Below are 12,570 nucleotides of genomic sequence, written 5' to 3'. Positions count from 1 at the left end.
TCGATTTTTTTTTCTTTTTTCTTTTTCCCCTTCCACACTCGCTTTCCTCAGAATCACTTCAAGACTGAAAACACACAAGTACATGCTTACACACGTATACTTGGGGACACCTGGGAAAAATACTAATTGATACAATATATGGTGTCCTTAAAAGACGAAACAAAACAAAGACTGCAATGACCTGGAGTCTGTTGTGCTCGATGTCTCTCATTCCTTACCTCCTGAGCACTCATCAGGGAAATTAGTGTTGGAGATGAAATCTTTTGCATTACTGTGCAACAAAAACATGCATTGCTTATATTTCCAGGTGACTGACGTGCATTTATTTTTGAGAAAGAACCAATCAAAGCATTTTATTTGACTGCGCTTACTTATCACAGGTTTGACCATCGTGCTTTCAGTCAGCACACCGTTTCGTGTCATATCCTTTTATATAAGCTTGTATTACATTTTCCTCCTCTAAAGGTACGAGGCAAAGGGGGTGTGGCGCTTTTGTCTAGGCAGCGGTTGTAAAAGTCAGCTTACAGACTATCTGCAATAACCCTTTTGTTTTTCTTCTGTTTTGGTTGTTTTGGTTTTTATTGACTCCCTCTTTGTGCATTCTGTCTGTTTTATGGCGTGCGCTTTCCTGTCTTTTCCCTTTTTATTGTCTTCTAAGTTTGGTTTTTATTCTCTGTCCTCGTCCTATTCTCGCAACTCGCTCTCTCTCCCCACCCCTGGCATTGTTGGTGCCTCCCATCATTAAGACACTAGTACTTTGTGTCTTCCCTCCCTCCCGTCTTCCTTCTGCTCTCTTCTCCCTCTTCTCCACAGTCACTTTCTGCTGTCCTTTCCCTCCGGGTGTGCTCAGTGTGGTCAGATTGTTGACCTGTGCCGTTGCCCTTCGTGTGTATTTATTCTCCTTAGTTATCTGTGGTTGTAACAAGCTTGTGGGCAAAAGCTTCTCCATTTTGTCTCTCTCCTCTTCTCTCGTTTCCTGCATTACACAGCATTTGCTCCTAACTTTTCTCAGTGTCTCTTTTTACTCTTGTCTGTCGCTCTTTTTTTCCTCTTTTTTTGCCTGCACCAGATGCTTCAACAGTATGTGTTTTGTGCTTCATTACACTGTCGTATGTTACAGGGAGCCTGGGAGAGTGAGCCCAGATGTGAACGTTTGTGTGCATTGTATTGGTGTTACATCGGCACAGTGCTGTATTGCTTTTATCGCACTTCATGCATGTTTAATTGTGTGGTCGTATGTCAGATTATTGTGCAAATACCCATATTCATCAAAATTTGTTTGGTTTGGGTCTTGCCTCACTGAGCTACTAGAGTGAAATTTGTAGCAGGCTGGATAAAATTTGACTGAGTATAATGTACTAGCTCAGAGTACTTGTTATTACCCATTAGATTATTGTCTCCTGTTGTTTATAGAAGGATTATATAATAACACAATAATTACACTTAAACTTAGTCTTCCTAATCTAAACAATAAAGTAAGAACTACCTAAAAATTCCTTTCCATGTTAAAAACATGGAGATTTTTTTTAATTGAATTGTATATGTCAGAGTTGTTTTGTCACACACGAAGCCGTCTATGTGGAAAAGTCGGACCATATTCTCAGTTTTGATGTTGTTGCATGTAAACTGCTGCTATGTTTTAGTTTTAAATGAGGGTAGTTTGCGGTGCTGCTGCTGGTGTCATTTGTTAGGTTGTTATTTCTGTCTGTGAGCTAAAGAGCTGCCTGCATGTCTCTAATGCTGTTGACTTAGCTTTGAATGTTGTCGCTATGGCAGCAATACAGAGTTTTGATAGGTTTGCAGAGACTTTGATGAGCCCTTTGACTTTAAGGTAGAATATAGCAAGTAAGGGGAAAAAATGCCTGTGCATGCAATAGGGAATTTTATGTCCTGTCTCATTTGCAAACTGGCCCCTGTGTCTGACCACTAAATTAGGCAAGTAAGCTGTTATCTTAAGTGAGCAGGAGAACTTAATTTCATGCCCTGTCCACACACCTTTACAGACGCAGATGTAGCAGTTCCCCTTCACTTATTAGAAGCCATTCTGGACATTGTAATTTTACATTCATTACTGTTGCTTGAATGATTTAGAAAGCCCCAAAAATATTGTTTGACACCTCAGAATACCGGTGCTCATCTGTATTCTCAAGCTCATAGCTAAAAGTTGCCAGGAGGATGGATCCACACTGAAAAAGCCTAATTTTGTCAACTTCTTACCTGTGGAGGTGATTCTTAGCTTTAGATTTGTAAAGGGAGACGTCAGGGCAGGTATGTCTCAATCAGGTCCACGCACACTGACATCATGTTGGCTAACATCACCAGTGAACTGTCTTCTTGCTTACAGTGCAGCAGGCAGTCATAAAGACATTGCCACAGTTTGAGGTGCAGCTTCAAAACACACACACACAAACAGACATGCTTGGTTAAGCTGCATTAGCCTATGTCAGGAAACATCTTGGAAATTGGCGTCAGAGTGTCTGCAAACTGATTATAATAAGAAGTGATATATATGGCTGTGTTAGCACTGCAGTCTGCAAGCTTCAAGGAAACAAACTCAGCAGTTACACTCATACATTGTAACTTAAATGTCACATTATTCATTACTATATAATGTTGACATGATATTGTATCTAAACCGACGAGTAGGATATTTGCTTATAGGTTCTTTAGATTTATTACAGTCGTTCTCAAATCGTGACCATGGCCTATATTTACCTGGCAGAACAATTCATTGTGAGTGAACATGCTTTAAATTTAGCTTGCTTTTCATTACTTTGATGTTGTTTTTCTTCTTAAGTACTTACGATGTCATCCCATATTACCAAACTAAAAATTTTTTGAAGAGATTTACTATTAGATTCAAGCGTGCTTGGCCCAGCCCGAGTTTTCACATTTTTCTTCCTTAGGAACTCTTGTGTGATTTTTGGCAGTGTGCTTTGGATCGTTATTATGCTGGAATATTTCTCTTCAGCCAAGCTTCTGGAGACCGAGAGTCATCTCATCACCCAGTTTTTCACTATATCCACAGGCATTCATCCCACCATTTTTAAATGTAATTTCCCTAGCACCTTTTGCACTTCTGCAGCCTCTTGTCATCACGATCCCATCTCCAAGCTCTCCATGTTCAGATCAGACTATGATAAAAGTCATGCTACCAATTGTTATCGGCTTCTTTTCATGTTCTTATTTTACTGTTGATGTTATCCAAAGAGATTTGCACCTTTGAGTGCAAAGAATCTTTTGGAGCTAGATTGTGCAGGCATTTTTCTGCTGGTCATTTTAGATAAGTGAGAATATTCAAAGGTTAGTATATAACCATGTCTATGCAGATGGCATGATGGGAAATTGTGTTTAAATGATCAGTTTTCTTCTCTTTTTTTCAGTGCTCACAGATACACTTTAGTTGCATTCACTTACTACTTTGCGACCTGTATTTTCACTGTAGTCATTCTGAAATGTTTGTTTTTGATTTCTCATAACAGGAAATCTGCAACAACTTAGAAATAATACAGTTATTAAGAGGTGATACGGTTTGAATCATTTGGCATTTAAGTGATGTTGCACAGGGATGTGCTTGTTTTTGTCGTTCATACACCGTATGAGTGTTGTGTTCTGTAGAGGTCTGTCGGGATTGTGTCGTGCCAGTTGTCATTATTATCTTTGTCTGTCTGGATGTGTATGTGCCCTGTTGAACTTGGTATTCTGCAACAATGCCATTTATGTTTGTGTGTCAGGTTGTGTGTACTTTATTGGAGTATGGAGACCAGATGCGATGTACCAGTGCACTGATGAACTGTGACAGTTCCTGCCAAGTCCCTCTCCTCCTCCCATCTTCTGTGGGTCGCTTTAGTGTCCTAATGCCACATCTCCCCCTGTCCTCTCTGATGACTATGCTAATTGTGCTCAGACTGACAGATTAGTTGACCAATGGCGTCTGTTTGCAGAAAAAAATAGGATACAGAGTTCCTCACTTGTTTTTTTTTCTTCTTTTCTTTCTTTGTTTGATTTTGGTTCCTTTCCTCCCCAGTGTTATTTTGAGCTTGGGAGTTGGAGTCAGCTTTTTCTTCTCTCTATTTTCCTCTCTCCTTTCTCTTTCCTTTTTTTGGCTTTCTTTCTCCATTTCCTTTCATGTGCAGTAGGACAAACCCAGTGTAAACACGAGTGGGGAGATACGTCTATACCACAGAGTGACTCACTGTTACGCCCACTCACTCACACTCATTGTGTTTGGATGTGTTTGTGTGTTTCTGCTTCGATGATACGTGCATCAAGTCTCAAATGTTTGCGTATGCGTGTCTCTTTGTTTATTTTAATGTATCTGTGTGCTTATGCAGTTTAAGTAGGGTTAAGGACGGTGTTGACGGAGCACAGAGAGCAGTTAACTCACTGTTCTTATACTGTATACAGCAGCATGATGAATATGGCTCTTACATACAGCTCTCCCTACTTGTCCAACCTCTCCGCAGTTCACCTCAGCCAGATTGTTCAAACCTGTGGTGAAACCGCCATATTTACCGAAGTGCTAATCACTGTGGCTTGTTTCTCTAAAAATTCAGTACATGCAAAACATGTGGGCAGAATATGACCTTTGAAGTACTTGGAAGTCACAGTTATAGTCAGAGTTATTTGACGTACTATTTTTGAACAATACTTAGAAGGCAGAGTGGTTTACCACTGATTGACATGACAATGACAGTCAGAATGTCGAGGTCTTTAAAAAAAAATGTTACAGTTGTTAAACTAATTACCAATTGTAGCATAATGATTGTTCAATAAAAAAAAAGACACAATTTCAAAGGAAGCTTGAGAATTCAATTAATTATTCAAAGTGTATGTGGAGATGAGGCCTATATGGGAGTGTTTGTTGATTTTCATTGGTTTTCCAGAACCGCACATAATTTTTGAAAATTAGATACAGATTCTTTAAAAAAAGTCATGCTCGTACAGATTTTGTAAAGAATTACAGAGATACAGCTGTATAATTACCAAATCTTTCAGCATAAAGGCTCATTTGCTGTTGGCTGTGTTTTTGTGTTCGACACTTTATCTTCTCCCACTCGGCTCATTGTTTTGGTTTCCTCCCTCTCTCCCTCCTCCTGACTTCTGTCCTCATCCTCAAAATCTTGTGTCAAGCAGTGTGTGCGCTCGGAGCGTGCCTAAAAGCCTAGCAAGAAATGCTTTGACCTCAAGATTGGTAGCATGATGACAAGGGAGGAGGGTCACCCCACCCGTGATTCACTTATGCGCCACTGGCTGGGTGAGGCACACCGGGAACTGCTAGTACCCTTCTTCTCTTTTATTATTTATTTAATTATTTATTTATTTTGCTTTTCCTACTTTTTAGATGTCTGTACTTTAAAAGTAGAGGCTTAGCTTCCTTTTGTTTCTGTGTGAGCACAAGAGGGGGCGATATTTAAAAAGCTGCATTAGAAGATTATCTGAAAGATGTAGGTTAAAGTACTGATTTGCACCTCTTGAACAGGATTTGTTTAGATAAGAGTCATTTATAAGCTTTGTGGGGCTTTCTCTTTGAGATAGGTGCAGTGTTATCTGGCGCTGAACTTTTAGAAGTTGAATGACTTTGGCTTTATTGGCTTAAAAAAAAAGTGGAAAAAAGACATGGAGAGCTCCAGCTACTCAGTCTGTCCATCACTCTGTCCGTCTGCAGGGCAAGTTCGACCGTCTGCTTCAGAAGCTTTTTTTTTTTTTTTTTTTAAACAAAAGCACATTAAGTTGCAGTGTAGCTCTCTTATTCAGGCAGCAAGTGTGATGATTTAAGTTGTTAAGTTGCAGTTGGTGTTTGACATTCTTATTAATAGCAGAACAATCTGAACATGGGCTGAAACCTGTCCCAGCTGTCCCAGTATATTTACCCGTGTGGTAGCAGCTAATCATGAGTCGAGAGGCTGTTTGTTTTGGTGGCGCTGCGGGTAATTTCACTGTGAAATACAGGTTTGTTTGTTGTGTCTGTTGTGAAATCAATTCAAGTCGGTTTAGCAATGACTTATTCATATCCTGCATGAATTTTGGATTGTACACTATAACGAGCAATAATTTTTCTTTCTCTCTCTCTCTCTCTCTTTTTTTTTTTGTAGTGCTATCTCTCCACCCCAGCCTACCTCAGCAATTTATTGTTTATGCATGCATATTTTAGTAATGTTAATGGGCATACAATATTAAATGCTGACTGTTTGTCTAAGCCTCCCTGTGCAGTGCTTAATAAAAAAAAACAGTGCCCATCTTGTCTGGGACACACATGCAAACCCCCAAAAACTAAGCCCCAGAGATCACGTACAAAAGATTTTTAAAACAGCGATCTGAAAACAAACTAAATAATCCCTCCCACATAAGAGAACCCGTAAACAAAATTGAAGTGCTGCCAAGAGCCTGCCAAACCAACAGGCGGCGATATAATCTAAACCCTAAAGCCATGTTGGCCAATCAGAAGCCTGTCAACATGTCAACGCTGCAGAGTTTCTGATTATCTTAACCCCGGAAGGAGTTATCCAAAAGGTCTGTTTTCAGTGACCTAAAATTGTTTTGGCGTGTGGAAGAAAGGCCAAAATGCAGGGGAGGGGAAAAAGAGAAACAATGGTGTTATAAAAACACACAAAACCCAGAAAAAAAACCAAGTGTTCATGAAGAAAGGGCCCCAAGCCCAATACTGTACACTTCCCCCAACACCAAAGCCAAGCATCACAAAGTGTGACATGCTCCTGAGTCATGATTTCACCCCAGAAGCTGCAGATGCTCCCAGCACGAGCATCCACACATTTGCAGCCCAGTACTCTGCAGCCCTGTGACACTGTACAAGTCAGCCAGAGCCATGCCTCTGCAATCGTCAGACACGATTCCTGAGCTGTAGCGGGTAATTTAGAATGAAGGGAATTTACCCCAAATAGAACAAAACTCCCCCCGAGGACACTGAGAGCAAACTGTTCTTAGTGGGTTATGGCTGCGACAAAGCAGTGACACTCTCCTCTCTCTGCAACCTTCCTGCAGCTGCATAATAGCGGTTTATGGTAGAGTCTGACCAGTAGTGGACTTTTGAGGCCAATACAGTATTTATGGGGAATAAAAACAGTACTGTGTAGATGCCACCACTGTCTACATATTGCACTTTCAATATATGGGATATTGAAAATACATTTTGTGAACTTTTATTAAAGCAACTTTACCCACTAAGGCAGTGCTTCATTCCACACCACTTTATTTTCAGTTGACAGCTGAATGTGCTGTGGGCAGCACTGAGAATGTTATAAACATTGGTGTAGTAGCTGCTCGATTGGAAAATCTATGAGATCACGCATTTTCCAAATTAATCTGGGAATGACAGCTGGGATGGGCTCTGGCCCAGTTGGATAAGTGGGAGAAAGATGGATGGATATACTTTTTTTTTTTTTTTAATAGTTAAGCATCGTCTTCTGTGAATAACTGCATAAATGATTAAATAAATGTTTCTGTATTTGAGTTGTATTTATGAAGACACCTGTATCTCTGTAGCCTGCTATTGTTATCATTTGAATATCAAATGATAATATTAGATTGTTTGGGTGTGGGTGATGTCGGTTTCTCCACTCCAAAGTTGAAGACTTGTACTCATCAAGTAGGGCTGAACGATATATCGCATTTGCGATAATATCGCGACATGATCAAGTGCAATTTTCTAACCGCAAAGGCTGCGATTATACTCTGGACATGTCCAAATTCATGGGCTGCATCCTCCTGAGGCCGCATTTGTAGACCGATTACGTCACAGCGACGCGCCGAAGGCTGTCCAAATTACTACCATATCCCAGAATTCATAGCGCGGCCCAGCCAAACTCCAGTTTCCAACAATGGCGGCCGCTACTAAGTTTTAAAATTACTCATACTAATCTTTCAGGGTCACAAAATAAACTTTTAAAATATTTTCAGGCGAGAAAGTAGTTGTGTAAACATCAAATATCTGCTCGGTTTATCAAGATATCCCATATTTGCAAAAGTGCTTCGACGTTTTCAGAGGCGTCTGCTACCCACCAGCTCGACAGCTAGCCGGGAGCTCGAGGGTTACTGATGCGGCCGAGAACGGCACAACTCCCGGCACATCATTTTCAGATCACCGCGGAGTTTCGCTGCTCGGGTTAAACGTGATATATAAGTCACTTAGACAACCTAAAAATGTTATTGTTGGGCTTTTTTCAGTGTTTTGTTTGTTCGTGAGTAAATCGGTTTGGCTGAGATTAAAGTTATTAGATTAGATAAAATAAAACTTTATTAATCCCCCGGGTGGGTTCCTCCTTGGTTTTCACACAGCTGACTAAACGTCAAACAGAAAACTTATTAAACAGAAGTATGAGACAGTCGAGAATTTACACCAGTGTCTGGTTATATTTTAGATAGCAAGAAGCAGACGGCCGAGTTTATTAAACTCCACCGAGACAGCGGTGACGCTAATCAGAACTAGACCGTCCAATTTCACGCCTTTAAATTTTAAAGGCGTGTTTGTGTGTGTGTTTATACAATTGCTATTATGTTTGCACTTTATGTGTAATGTTACTGACTGCAGAGATCAGTAAGATGTGTGTATTTTTTATTTATTAGTTTTATTTATTTAATATTATTTTTTAATTGAATGACTGTCTAGTAGTTCACAGATGTCGAAAAACTGAGTGTGGTAAAGCCACAGATTTTGTTTATGTATATTTCTGCAATCTGCACATTGTACTGACTTTCATTTTAATGTTTACACCAGGGTTCCTTGTCAGCACTTTATGCTCAGATGTTTGTAAGCTAAAAATAAACTATTGTGTATGTTCAAATATACTGTTGTGATTGAAGAAGTTAAATAAAAATGTCAGTCATCAATTCATGCATCACCTCATGTCATCGTAACAGAGGTCTGTCTTCCAGGAAAGAACAGTTTAAAATTAATGTAATATAGTATTGGCCATGCTATATGATGTATTGCTTGTCTTTGTTTAATAATACAGAAGACAAAGACCTTAAAAAATAATCGCATATCGCATCGCAATCACAATATTGGGGCAAAAAATCGCAATTAGATTATTTTCCATAATCGTTCAGCCCTATCATCAAGGCAAATAGCTTTATGTTATGCTTGTTTGGCAGGGAGAGACATTTATTTTGAAAATCTTTGAATTGCGCTAAAATTGTCCACAAAGTTGTTAGGCCTTGTTGTGCAGCATAGCACAAGTTAGACTGCAGTAACGTTGGACCGCACTGATAATACTGGGCAGTTGTTGCAGTCATTAGGCATTAGCGCTTCCTTGTCTCACTAAAGCGCTGGCTGTTTTTGTTTAAGAAATAGCTTTCCCCTTCAATTTCTCGCTTAGCATGGTGGTGACAAGAATACTATCAGCCAAGGTGAGTTTTAAGGCAAGGTTAAAGTTGTCCAGTGGATAATGCCGGACATGGGCATTGGTTTGGAGAATGATTGCCTGTGTGTTCTTCACTACCGCCTGTTTGTGGTTTTTTTTTTTTTTAGTTGTAACATTTCCTCTGATTGTCTCATCTTCTTGTTTTCCGACTCTTTCACCTTTCCACATTCCACTCAGTCTAGCTCTGTTCCCCGTAGACGTTCTAAAAGATGCAGGAGAAGTACCTTTTGTCCTCTTGGTCTACTTCTTCAGTCCTTGTGCCTAATTGGCATAGAGTGATGACATTTACACTCTTGGCCCTCAGTGACATGGCTACCTTTACACCGTGAAACAGCTTATTAGTTAGAAATGAGTCTTCCTCCTTTCTCACTCTTCTCAAGCCCATTCTTTGCTCTTCTCCATTGAAGTTATCTTGTTGTTTTGTATCCGTCTCTATCAGAATCCCAGTGTAAACACCATTATCTTGGAACTGTCTTAATGTTGAGTTAATGTGGCGTGATATGACATTAAGGAAAATATGCTCCAAATGATTTATTTCACCCCAGCAACGTCAGTCATTCTCATCCCCAGAAGTTGGATGACTGTGTCTGCAGCTCAGGCACTAAATGCAGGAGGCTTGGCTGGCAATGGTCCTAAGAGGCCCCATTATCCCAGTGCAACTGACTTGGTAGGGATGAAATTCCCAGGCGATTTGCCCCGACTGACACAAAATGAAAGACATTGGCTCCTGTCTGAGTGGTAAAGGGATTTCCACTTGGAATACTTGAGATTAGCCCTGAAGTTTGATCCTGCACAGACTCCACTAGTGAAAGTAGAAGGGAAGGAAGCAACAAATATTGAAATTCCATTATGGTTAAAGAAAGGCTATTTGAAGGTAGATTAGGTTATTCCCATTATGTGCCAGGGCAGTTGAGCGTATTTCTTTTGAGGACGTTTTGATTTTTTTTCTTCCTTTTCACCAGTAAAGTTTGCCCCACCCTCTAACAAGACTAGTTTTAAACACCGTAATGCCTTAGTGCCATAGGCATGCACGCATTCTCATACATCCTTTGCTCCCCATGTGTCTCATTCCACATCCATCTGCCCAGCTGTGTGCCACACCTGGCAGCTCGGAACAACTGGAGAGTCATTAAAAATGAATGAACCCCATTGAAGACAGACGGAAATGAGGAATTAATCCAAGCCTGTGTGCTCATTTGAAGGAGACTCAGTTCTGTTTGTATGACAGATAATGATGGCGCTCATAGAAGAGCGTGGGAGGGGCAGGGGTGGCGAGCACACTGGTATTGTCATTCATAGCCTCCTTTCTCCTGTTAGTGTCTGTCGTACTTTCCCACTGCATCATTGTCATTTTGTGCATTCAGTTTTTTCCCTCTTCTTTTTCTCATACCCTCACAAAAACTACACCTGTCACTCTGCGTTTGTGCGTCCGTTTCTATTACACACGTGCATTTATTCACTCTGGGAGCAACACAAAACCTCAGCCTCCTTTGAAAATGCAAATGGGTTCTATTTGTGGCCGGCTGCTGTCACAGAGTGGGCGATCGTGTTGAGGGAAGTTTTTGTCTGCAGCTGTGTGTGTAAGTGTGTTTGCAAGAATTGGGCTCCATTGGTCAAAATATCTTTGTGTGAATGCGCAAATGATTAAAAGACCACCTTATTAGAATACTTTTTTTATCTGAGTAAAAAGCATGTGGTCATTGTTTTGATAGGGTTTGAAGAATCAGTATTTCTAAAGTGTAATAAACAAAAAACAAATATTCTGAACATTCATTTACCTTTAAAAAGGTGCGAATAATGTTTTATTTTTAACAAGTAACAGGTGTTTTTACCTGTGGTGCCCAAACTTTTGCAAGTTCGTGTAAATGAAAATGTTCCAGCTCACCTCTGAACATGTTTCTCTTTGCCTTGGTACTTTCGTGTCTTTTTACTTTGATAACGCTACATTTGATTATTTCTTTGTGTAATGTGTCAGCACTGAAAGTAGCAGATGCTTTTGTCAAGAGGAAGATGTGCAACACTCTTAATTTTTCCATTAGTTCCGGGGACTGTAATGGAAAGTGAAAAAGAGACAAATAAGTTGACCTTGTGGAAAAAATGTTTTCTCTCTGTCTGTATGCTTGAGATCAGAGTTGGTGCATGTTCTTTTATGAGAGGTTGTAGAAAGTGCAATATGAATAACTTTCTCCTTCCCCATCCTTCTTTCTCTTTTCATTTTCTCCTGTCCTCCCCTCATCTTGATCCTGACCTCCTTCATCACTTATCAATCTCTTCAGGAGAAGAACAAGGACAAAGACAAACGCTTCCGCCCGCTCTATGACATCCCCTACATGTTTGAGGCCCGGGAGTTCCTGAGGAAGAAGCTCATTGGTAAAAAGGTAAGAACCACTGAGAGTCACACAAACACACCTGCATTCACCAGTTTTGCCTTGTGTATGTGTGTGTGTGTGTGTGTGAGATATTGTGTGAATCAAAATGAATACCTCTTATCAGCTTTAAGAAATTAAACAATAGTTGTAATGTAGCTGCTCCAACACCCTTTCCCTCCCAGTGGTATCCAAATACATTTCAAGTTAGATAGCTATTTCTCTCAATCTCTTAGTGTGAATACCAAATACTCCTGGTAGATAAGATAAGATAAGATAAGATAAGATAACTCTTTATTGTCATTGCACAGTCATACATAGTACAGTAGTACAATGAAATTGGAAAAACTGTCCTACGTCGGCACTACATATAACACGACACGATATGACACATCACAACGTAACAAACAACACAACACAGTATATTAACTTAGTATAAAAAAGAAGAATAAGTGTATGTGTATTGCACACTGTTATTATTGCACATTAATTATTATTGCACCTTGTTATAAATATAAATATTATTGTTATCGTTTTAAACATTGTTACCTCCCCCTAAAAAGTCCAGGGAGGTATCCAGTCAGGTCAGCTATTTACATTGATCAGGGCTATTGCCCTAGGGCTTGGTGTTGCTCCATTTAAACAAGCAATGTTGATTTCCCCCTCTTGTGTCTATTGATCCACCGGGTCTGTACACCCTGGGGGAGGGAGCTGGGGCTGCTATGATTTACACACATCTGACCCAGCAGAAACCAGCAGTGAACTGAAGAGCACTCCAGAGAACGCACCATCGCTTGAGCATTTTATCTAGTTTATTAAAGTGA

General features: G+C 40.1%; 1 protein-coding gene across 1 annotated transcript in view; it reads left to right on the top strand.

The window, feature by feature from the left end:
* The window catches only part of snd1 (staphylococcal nuclease and tudor domain containing 1), a 187,393-nt gene that overhangs the window by 18,973 nt on the left and 155,850 nt on the right, over nt 1-12,570 (top strand). The window contains exon 11 of the mRNA XM_085376346.1: nt 11,657-11,758. Within this exon, the coding sequence (XP_085232472.1) occupies nt 11,657-11,758 (102 nt within the window). The remainder of the gene's footprint in view (nt 1-11,656; nt 11,759-12,570) is intronic.

Source organism: Diplotaxodon limnothrissa, linkage group LG17 (genome assembly GCF_057381915.1).
Source record: "Diplotaxodon limnothrissa isolate DT_005_m linkage group LG17, D_limnothrissa_male_GT1.1, whole genome shotgun sequence".
In the NCBI taxonomy this organism is placed as follows: domain Eukaryota; kingdom Metazoa; phylum Chordata; class Actinopteri; order Cichliformes; family Cichlidae; genus Diplotaxodon; species Diplotaxodon limnothrissa.
The sequence above is the reverse complement of the archived record's forward strand: the minus strand, read 5'-3'. Positions and strand labels throughout refer to the sequence as shown.